Source organism: Mangifera indica, chromosome 12 (assembly GCF_011075055.1).
Source record: "Mangifera indica cultivar Alphonso chromosome 12, CATAS_Mindica_2.1, whole genome shotgun sequence".
NCBI classification, from domain to species: domain Eukaryota; kingdom Viridiplantae; phylum Streptophyta; class Magnoliopsida; order Sapindales; family Anacardiaceae; genus Mangifera; species Mangifera indica.
Genome location: NC_058148.1, coordinates 8,080,385 through 8,091,666, shown reverse-complemented (window position 1 = coordinate 8,091,666; position 11,282 = coordinate 8,080,385). Strand labels below are relative to the sequence as shown.

The window sequence follows — 11,282 nt, the reverse complement described above, 5'->3', positions numbered from 1 at the left end:
TTGACACTATAAGGCGGAATAACTATATCCCATGGAGGCACCCACCCACTCTCACCCAATCATAGACAAAGACGTTTTTTTTGTAATTAATTTCGGCCAAATAGAATGCAACTATCTCAATGCCTTTTAATTAATGTGTGTTGACCTTCAACTTATCATATACATTTAATAACTTTTTGCGAACACAATGTTATATTGAATGTGACATACTTGATGACAACTCTTATGTGTCAAACATTTGAAGTAATATCATTTAAACATATCCTACAGAACACAAGAAGAGAGATAAACAAACTAATTGTAATGCGATCCAATATATTTGAATTTGAGCTTTCACCAAACCTTGGGTAGGAATAAATCTTTTGACCTTTTCATTATTCTTCTCAAAGTGAAGGTCGCAGTTTTGGGTGGGATTTAACCGGTGATTTGCAACTTGTTTATTGAAGCTGCCACGTTAACCTTTAATGGCCACTTTAATCAAAATATATAAAATTGGCCTTTAATTTGCATGCATTAAGATGACTTTTTGGGCGGCTTGGATTTCATCACATTTTAAAGTATTAGTAACTGGAGGCAAATATAATTGGTTTAATGACCTGTAAAATAACTTGAATCTAGGAAAAGCATGAATCACTGCCCTTATGAATCATATTATCACCATTAATACACCGAATTTATTTTTACCGAATTCGAATTCACTGAATTGGCATGCTTAAATTATCCAACAGAAGTTATTGCTTCCTGGCTAAGACTTCAAAAAAGAAAAAAACAAATCAAAAGCTACTTCATACAATAAACATATCAGTATACCTCACAAGATTCCTGCAAATCTAGCTAACATATTAAAGAAAAACAGCTAGATTCTCCTAAAACATGAATATCAAAGCACTTCCAGTGGTGTGCATCCTCCGTTGATCTCAACTTTTCCCAACTTTGAACTTTTTGTAACACATGCACATGCAATACAATGTCTTCGTTCAGATAAAAGCTCAGATTTATTGTCGATTAAAGCAGTTTAACCAAATCTACTGATCTCGAATCCCTGTTAAGCTGAACTTTTCTGCACTTTATTTATCTTGTAATACATGAATTGTCACAATATTACTATATTTACTTAAAAATTAAGTGCTTTTAGTTTACTTTCACATTTTCAAACCCCTCTGGCAAGCATTTCTTGGAACCTCTTGAAAGATTCAAGCTTCTGTAAACGCATCTGTTTATGAAACCTCTTTATGAACAAATCCGCTACATGATCAATCTCTTCTTCCAAGCTGAAATCATTCCCTCCTCCTTCTTTAGAATTTTTCACCAGATCGATAATCGACCCGCCCTGATCATCGTCATCATCATCAGACTCGAAACCATCTTTGTTGAATAATGAATGAGTGGGATCCGGATACTTCTCGTCATGGTCATTGTAGTACTCCTGCTGATGCGGGTAGCTCGAGCTCGACTGAGCTGGCTCCATGGCAGCGATGGCATTGTAGAGAACAATGGCTTTGCTCTGATCAGCTTCATGATCACCATGGTGGCCGAGGAGGCCATGAATCTTGTTTGAGATCGAACCGACAAGAAGTTTCTTGCCCTTCATTAATGAAAACATAACGAGGCGAGCCTTGGCCGCGTTGGTTTTGTTCTTGATAGATATGGATTTTGCTTTAGCGATAGAACTCAATAGGCAAATCACTTTCTTGAAGAAAGTTGAGGCCCTGTTCTTCATTTTTGGACTGTTATGAAACAGCAATGAATTGAAGAAGCTGAAGTTAAACCAGAAATGTTAAGGAAGAATAAACGAAAGGTTAGAGATTAGGGTTAAAAGTATCTGTGGATGGCATGAAGGAATAAGGCTCTATTTGGTGGCTTTAAATAGAAAGCGAAAAGCGCCACTCCAGTTTCTTTTTTGGGGCTTAGGGTAGTGGGATGAATGTGAAAGTAGGTGATCAGTGAATAAGCAGAAGCTTCCCAAAGCAGAAACCGTGCATCACACAATAATTTAAGGTTGGATTCGGATTCACCCGTATTTGGACTCAAATTCGACCCAATTTAAAATAGGGAAATTATCAAAAATAACCAAAATACCCTCCCACTAAGTAAAAATGCCCAAAATCACTATTTTCAAGCAAAAATGTCCAAATTTACTATTCCTAACAAAAATGTCCATGACTTTTTCTAAAATATCAAAATTACCCTTGCTTTCATTTATATAAACCTCCTCACTCACTAGAAGGGGTTAAATGAAATTTTATTAAAATTAAGAGGATATTATGATATTAAACATTATAAGAGCATTATAAATTTCTCAATGAAATTTTAGGAATAGATAATTGAGAGGTTAAACGAAATATTATTAAAATTTGGAGGGTATTTTGATATATCGACTCGTATTTTTTAGATTTCTGAAGAATTTTTCGATTATTGTGATTTTAGGGTTTTTCAACTTTTAAAATTCGAATTTCAGTTCTATTTTTTCGAATTTCACCTTTTTACGAGATATCAACTCGTATTTTTCAGATTTCTAAAGAATTTTTCGATTGTTGCCATTTTAGGGTTTTTCAACTTTTAAAATTCGAATTTCAGTTCCATTTTTTCGAATTTTATTGTTTTACGATAGATCGACTCGTATTTTTCAGATTTCCGAAGAATTTTTTTATTGTTGCCATTCTAGAGTATTTCAACTTTTAAAATTCGAATTTCAGTTCCATTTTTTCGAATTTCACCGTTTTACGATAAATCGACTCGTATTTTTCAAATTTCTGAAGAATTTTTTGATTGTTGCCATTCTAGGGTATTTCAACTTTTAGAATTCGAATTTCAGTTTCTTTTTTTCGAATTTCTCCGTTTTACGATAGATCGACTCATATTTTTCAAATTTCTGAAGAATTTTTCGATTGTTGCCATTCTAAGGTATTTCAACTTTTAGAATTCGAATTTTAATTCCGTTTTTTCAAATTTCACTGTTTTACGATAGATCGACTCGTATTTTTTAGATTTCTGAAGAATTTTTCGATTGTTGTCATTCTAGGGTATTTCAACTTTTAAAATTTCAATTTCAGTTTTGTTTTTTCGAGTTTCATCGTTTTATGATAGATCGACTCATATTTTTCAGATTTCTGAAGAATTTTTTGATTATTGCCATTCTAGGGTATTTCAACTTTTAGAATTCGAATTTCACCGTTTTACGATACATCACTCAAATTACATATAGAATGAAATCAAATACATATCTATATATAATGACAGATAAAGTATATCGTACACATACGCACATACAATAAATATATACATACGAACATATGAAGAACGATAAACAAACAACGAGGTAACTAAATATACATCCGTGACCTATTCGATACAGTGAAAATACAACTGCGACGCTAAACATCGACGCATAGAGGTAGACGACTCTCGGGTAAAATCGTAGCTCCGTGACAACACCAAACACTCAAAAAAACGTAACATAAACACGCCACAGTCATTGGAGCTCAATTCCTACTGAGGGACATCTGTCGCTCGATACAAAGCGAGGGAATTACGTCGTGGAGTCATCCTAGAAGCTATCCAAAAACTCATTGCGTCTAATAATGCGGGAATGAATGTCATATACGGTTGTATACGCTGCTCAAGAGACCCCATATTCTCCGAATATGATACCTCCGAATCGTATATCGTAATCGATCACTCACGAAAATCTATAACTCCGGTGACCCAATATACTTTGTCAAAGTTTATAGGGATGTGAACCTATAAACAATGACAAATTTTAGTTAATTATCGTTGTCGTCAACCAATTCAATGTAATAGAAATATATATACACTATACCTGATCAACCATCCCCCATGGTTTGTATAACAATCACGGGGTGTATGTTGCCTCAACCATCCTCGTGAAAAGCCTCGAAAACTTAAACTTGTCAATCGGTGTGGTCTGTCAACTCTTCCAAGCCATCTCAATATGGCCTCCAAAGAATATGTGGGCAGTCGTCCAACGCTGGGAAACAGTCGCACTGTGCTCGTCCTGGTGCCGACGTAATAAAGCCAAAAAAGAATCCACATGCTAAATTGGTATAAACAAGTTCACGTGTTAGTTATTGATAAATATATCAAATTTTTTACCAAATTATATAGTATAGACAACTTACATCGTCGGTCAGCCACTCGCGCAACTCTACAATAAGTCGCCAAAAGCTGTCCTTCGACTTCGATCCGATGAAGTAGACATCATGCGTGTCAGAAGTCGTAACTCTGGTATACCATGTAAGGAAAGATTCCTCACGCTTTGACGCAGAGGATGGAATGGTCGGGAGTTGCCGTTTCGCCCTCCCTCTGAATGGATTTGTATACAGGGTGCGAACCAGTGAACCCTTCTGAACGATCCAACCACGTGCTGTACGAACCAGCTGCATGATATAAAAAACTATTAATTCATTATTTCATTCTACATTACAATTACCATTAATCGATTTATTTTACCTTCTTTTGCGAGAATTATCTTACACAAATTTTAAAAATTCGTTAGACATTCAAAAAAACAAATATGTAAACAAATGTATTCGTGAAAAAAACATAAAAAGAAAAAAATACGAAATAATTAAAAAAGAAATGACAAAACTTAACAAATAAGATTGTTCGAATTCTAGACATTGAAATACCTTAAAATGTCAATAATCAAAAAATTGGTCGAAATCTAGAAAATACGAGTCGATATAGCCAAAAACGGTGAAATACGAAAAAACTGCAATGAAATGTGATTTTTATAAGTTGAAATACCATAGAATGTTAACAATCAAAAAATCGACCGAAAATAAGAAAATATGAGTTGATATATCCTGAAATAATGAAAATCGAAAAAACGGGACTAAAATTCGAATTCTAAAAGTTGAAATACCCTAAAATGACAATAATCAAAAAATTCTTCGAAAATCTGAAAAATATGAGTCGATATATCGTAAAATGGTGAAATTCGAAAAAACGAAACTAAAATTCGAATTCTAAAAGTTGAAAAATCCTAGAATGACAACAATCGAAATTTTTTTCGAAAATCTAAAAAATACGAGTCGATATATCATAAAAAAGTGAAATTCGAAAAAAAAATGAAATTCGAATTCTAAAAGTTGAAAAACCCTAGAATGATAACAATCGAAAAATTCTTCAGAAATCTAAAAAATATGAGTCGATATATTGTAAAATGGTGAAATTCAAAAAAACGAAATTGAAATTTGAATTCTAAAAGTTGAAAAACCGTAGAATGGCAACAATCGAAAAATTCTTTGAAAATCTGAAAAATATGAGTCGATATATTGTAAAATAGTGAAATTCGAAAAAACGAAACTGAAATTTGAATTCTAAAAGTTGAAAAACCCTAGAATGGTAACAATCGAAAAATTCTTTGAAAATCTGAAAAATACGAGTCGATATATCGTAAAACAATGAAATTAAAAAAAAACAGAATTGAAATTTGAATTCTAAAAGTTGAAAAACCCTAGAATGGCAATAATCGAAAAATTCTTAGAAAATCTGAAAAATACGAGTCAATCTATTATAAAACGGTGGAATTTGAAAAAACGGAACTGAAATTCGAATTCTAAAAGTTGAAAAACCCTAGAATGGCAACAATCAAAAATTTTTTCGAAAATCTAAAAAATACGAATCGATCTATTGTAAAAAGGTGAAATTCGAAAAAATGGAACTGAAATTCAAAAACACGAATCAATATATCCTATAAACGAAAAAATCGAAATATTGAGTTGAAATTACATCATTACATCGTAAATTGTACCAAAAAGCTCCAAAATTCAAAAAATTGAATCTCAAATTTGAAAATTACATATAGAAAAACCGTAAAACAGAAAAAACGGATATAATATTTGAAAACTACACGATCAGAAACCCTAGAAAACAAAATTCTCAATTTACCCCCTCATGAAAATTCCTTTTTAGAACAGGTCAACTGTTATATGGCAAATTTCAGAAAAACCCGCTATATTCTAAGGAATCTCCCCCGGCTCCCCAATATTTTAACAAAGCTTTTTACCCCCCTAACCCACGGTCAATGTCTGCTGACCGTGGGAGAAATCATTTGACCGTGGGAAATACTGTTCCCACGGTCGGACTGCCCATCCTTCGGCAGCCATTTTTGGCCAAAATTTGGTTGTTTTGGCCTCCGATTTTGTCATAAATCAAATATACACGTTGTATAACACAAAACCCCTCAATCAATTCAACGAAAACAACCAAAAATCAAAACATTTTAAGCATTGTTCGAATCAAAATATTTTAAGCATTGTTCAAATCAAAACCCTAAAATTTCAAACCTCAAAATCTCAATCAAATCTCAATAATATGACCAATACATTGATTCAAACAAGATTACGAGAGATATACTAACCTTCTTTGCCATTTGTGGTTATCGGAAAACAGGAAAATCGATGGAAATCTGGTCAACCGTGGGATGATGACCGTGGGAAAGTGGAAAATTTTGAATTTTCTTTGAATTTACATAGTGAAATGAGCGTGGAAAGTAAAGAAATTTGTTATGTTTATATATGGGGGCAGTTTCATCATTTCACAAAACCTCAGCATTTTTGCTTAAACTTGAATATTTTAGATAATTTTACTTAGACCCCCTAAATTTTGATTATTTTTTATAATTTCCCTTTAAAAGAAGCTAATATTGAGTTGAATTACAATATAAATCAAGTTCGAATTGAACTTGCCTCAATATAATAATTAAGTTAAAATCGGTCAAACAATACTGTTTAATATATATTAATAAAAATATCATTATTTTGGCTAATTCAAACAAAACTTTTTTAAATTCATGAATCTAACACCTTTTAAACTTAAATTTAAGTTTAAATTTGATAGTAAAAAACCCATTAAATTTAATTTTGTCTAAATTAACCTCATTTTATATTCAATCTAACTGAGTTGACACTCGAAACAACCTTATTAATATATTTTTATTAAGTAAAAGTTTATCCAGAACCATTTTTTAAAATTAACAATAATAATATTATATATATATATATTTAAATATATATATAATGTATCATTATATAATTAAATATAATTTTATATTTAATTAAAAATTATTTTATCATTTATTGATATACATTAAATATGTATCTATTTATATATTTAAATTGGGTATGTATAGGATATGTATAGTTTTATTGAATCATTAAATAAACAAGGTAGATATGGTGTTAATTACTTGTATAATGCATTTTTATGAGGGCATTTTCTTGGCTTAAACATAATTTTCAAGTCGATTAGTGGCAAATTATTGACATACTAAGTGGAAGGACTAAAATGCTAGTATTTAAAATAAATGCCCTTACTAAAAACAAAAGGGATAAAAATGGAATACTGCTTAAATTGTCTATAAATGGAAAAGTAAGGGCAGTGTGGTAATTAGGAAGATGTTAACATAGATCTTGGCCAAGGAGATGCCACGCATGGTGGATAAGAACAAAATTTTTTATAGTAAAAGACAGAAAATTTTGCATCAACAAGAAATAAATTTAATGGGTGTTTAAAATGTCTCTTCCTTTTAACCTTTCTATTGAAAGGAATTTATATAAGTAGATATTAGAGTTGCATGAAAAATAGTTTTAGTAAAGTAGAATAGTATAATAAACGTTATTGTGGAGGAAAGTAATTGCATTTTCATTAACAAAAATGAGTAATTGATTTAAAAAAAAAAAAGACTTTTCAGATAAATTCGGGATTTGGACTATTTTATAGGCCAAAGGACTTATTCCACAACCAAGGTTTGTTATATTTTTAAATTAATATTTATTAATTATTGAAAACTTAAATACTCATTTATGAATGATTAAAATTAATTATATTTTAAAGATAAAATTGTTATTTAACTAATAATATATTAAAATAATAAAATATTATTCATTTTTTTTTTAAATTTAAAAAACTAATAATTTTTTTCGTGATTAAATTTTAAAATATTATATTTTCTCCTAGGGTTTCTTTCTTTTCTCTCTCTTTTTTCTAGAATTGATATTGGAAAATAGAGGAAGAAAGAAAAGAAACCGTTAATTTTAATAAATTTAATATTTTAAATTTTAATTATGGAGGAAAATGTAATATTTTAAATTTTAATTATAAGAGAAATTGTTAATTTTTAAAATTAAAAAAAAAATAAATAATATTAATTGATTTTATTAATTTTAATAAATTATGAGTTAATATTTAAATTTTTAATAATTAATAGATATCAGTTTAAGAATACAAAATCTCTTGGTGGGAAAAAGCCCTTCGGCCAATTATATATCATAAGACATTAAATTTCATATGTTGGGAATATACCGACAGTAAATGACCAATTTAAATATTAAGGAGCGTTTAATTCGAATAATATTTTCTTATTAAAATAAAGTGATTATTTTGAAGATAAATTATTTATAAGATTATTGGGTATAAATGATTATTAATTTAATAAAATTTAGTAAGTATAAATAATTATTGTGTTTGATTAAAGGTAATAAAATAATAGTAATAAATTATTTTACTTAAATGTTTTTTGATATAATTATTTTTAAATATTTTTATATTATTGGTTATATTAATTAAAAATAAATTTATTTTTATCTCAAAAAATTAATAAATAATATTATACTATAATAAAATTTAAGATTACTTTAATAATCTTTTAATACTTAAAGTGAAAATAGTAATCAAATATCATTTATATAATTTATTAAGTTAGTATTAATAATAAAAAATTATTATAATATTTTATTATTAATAAATCAAATAAGATACCAAAAAATAAATTATTATGATAACCTTTAAATCTTATAATTCAACCACCTTAACTTACAAGTCCCTCCAAATTGAGTAAAAGTTTTAGGGTTAAAAAAGGGATTTATTACGTCATTGAATAGTAAATTTATTGACTTGTAAAATCAAAAATTTTTCATAGCCGTCATAGTTAAGTGAAGAAAGGCAACACCAATGAGTCCTGTCCTTGTCTTGACTTGGTTATATTTTTATTAATTCATAGGTATATACTTGAAATATTCTTTGTTCAAGTCTTAAGGAAACACCAGGTCAAATCATCTGAGCTTTTATTAATTTTTTATTGGCCAAAAACAGTTCCCACCCAAGGTATACTCTATTTCCAACAGCAATTTAGGGGTTTTATAAAATTCCAAAAGAAGACATCGGTTCTTTGATTCAAGAAGACAATTCATCGTCTAGAAGAGGACTTATCTTTTTTAACAAAAATGGAGTGTTAATTGTTGAAGAGAGAGAAGTTTTATTAAAAAATTATAACCTTAACAAGAAAATATAATTTTTCAAAATTTAATCTTTAAAAGAGTTATTAGTTAATAATATAAAATTTTATATTTTTTAATATTATTTATTAAATAATATTTTTATTTTTTATAATTAACAAATTTTATTAAGCTTAACCATTTGTAGGTAAGTGTTTAAGTTTTTAAAACTCTACAAATATAATTTAAAAATTGACCAAAACTTAGGTGAAAGTAAGTCTTTGGCCTTTTTTATATTATTATATTCTTTTTAATAAGAATTTATTTTGTTTCAGGTAAAAAAAAAAATCAAATGTCAATAGATTTACAAACAACATTACTAAACCTTCTCTCAACCCATAATAGTTAACCACATGATAACGCTGTAAACATAAGTAACAATTGAAACTTCACCTCGCTATGCTTGTAAGTCTACATAAACTTATGATTTGGAAGAATACTCGTTGAATAACCTATTGGAACTTAATTTTTTTGTATTGTATATTGCATAATACATTTAAAAATAAATAAATTAATAAAATAATAACAAATTATAATTAATATATCATCGTTTTAAAAAATATTATAAGCATGTTTAAAAATTTTAAATTTTTTATATATACCTCTAATAAATCATTATTTTCTCTATAAATGTATATTAACTCATACCAACAATATGTTTCATATCTATTATATGTATATTGTATTATTTTTTCACCTATATCGTATTATGTTGTCAAATACAAATGACCATGTTTGGAAGCCTGCCGGCGTGGTTACACTTTCCAAGTTGAAATATCGACCCTGCCTAATGCCCAATTCCAGAGCCACCATACAAATTAAAGCCATAAGTTGGCTCCAACATGTACCATGATCCCGGAGTTTGCATGCATGGTGACATGTATTGATGACAAAATGACCCTTTTGACATCATTCCAGGATGGATAAGTTGCTGTCTTGGCGATAACACCGGCGGATACTCAACTTCTGCTGTTGATCTATACTCATAATTTGGCAAAGGTGAAGAATAGCCTGGTAAAGGGGATTGAATTGGAACATGAACAAAATCCAGTGAAGGATAACTAATTTTCTGTGACTTATCATCGTCTTTCACTGAAGGATACTGAACTTTTGCAGAAGAGTGATCAGCTTCTGGTGGTAAATTTATTTCAGGGGAAGCTGTTCCATTGATTTTATAAGAAAAATTCAGAACCCCATTAGGCTTTCCATCGCGGCCGCGAACTTGGTACCTGACAAACCTCACAGCTTCAGTGAATTCATCGATCAAATCCTGCAGAGGAACCCGAACTTTCCCAATAATTTTGTTGCCACAAACAACGCCTGCACAATGCAAATCAAAGCTGACAAAAAGACGGCTGAAATCATCACCAAGAGGTCTGAGATTAAGCTGCAACAGGTGATTCCACTCAGGATGTGAACCTCCCTCTGTGTCTGTGGGAGTCTTTTGGCGCTCCAGAGACTTCTGCTGCTGCTCTTTCTTCTTCAATTCGCTGTTGACGATGGAGACAACTGCATACACAGATAGCTTCTGGAAGAAGTTAAAGGCTTTGAGATCATTGCAGGAAATAACTTTGAGTTCCAGGGTACTCCACTCCATCATCTTTACCTGTGGTCAGTTTCCAGGGTTCCTGGTAACAAAGAGCAAAAGGAAGAGAAGAAAAAGGATATAAATTCAGAGGCTGAGATCTGGTCTTTGAACCATTATACACGCCATAGACTTATTCTATTGTGTCCCACATTGGCTGACTTCCACCAGAAACCAAAACCTAAAAAATTTGAAACCGTAACACTTTGACTAAGTCTAATTGGCAGCGACTGAAAGTTCATATGAGTTATGAAGTCTTGGTTCCTTTAATTTAATAGACACGCTCAAATCCGAAAGCAAATCTATATCATTGAGACCTAAAATGAACAATATCTACTCAAAAATCTCCTAAATTGAGTGACAATTAAGTGTGTAATTGAGGTAGAAGATGGTTTATT

At 30.1% G+C, this 11,282-nt stretch overlaps 2 protein-coding genes across 2 annotated transcripts; both read right to left on the bottom strand.

The window, feature by feature from the left end:
- Nucleotides 1–1,048: 1,048 nt before the first annotated feature.
- On the bottom strand, nucleotides 1,049–1,829 carry LOC123193578. Its single transcript, XM_044606616.1, has one exon. It carries the CDS (start codon nucleotides 1,718–1,720, stop codon nucleotides 1,151–1,153), a length of 570 nt encoding a protein of 189 aa, XP_044462551.1. The 5' UTR covers nucleotides 1,721–1,829; the 3' UTR covers nucleotides 1,049–1,150.
- An 8,257-nt stretch (nucleotides 1,830–10,086) lies between these two features.
- On the bottom strand, nucleotides 10,087–10,899 carry LOC123192025. Its single transcript, XM_044604503.1, has one exon. It carries the CDS (start codon nucleotides 10,897–10,899, stop codon nucleotides 10,087–10,089), a length of 813 nt encoding a protein of 270 aa, XP_044460438.1.
- Between the last annotated feature and the right edge of the window lie 383 nt (nucleotides 10,900–11,282).

Coding starts and splice junctions, on each gene's coding strand:
- LOC123192025 (XM_044604503.1), bottom strand. CDS start 10,899: ATGATGGAGTGGAGTACCCTGGAACTCAAAGTTATTTCCTGCAATGAT.
- LOC123193578 (XM_044606616.1), bottom strand. CDS start 1,720: ATGAAGAACAGGGCCTCAACTTTCTTCAAGAAAGTGATTTGCCTATTG.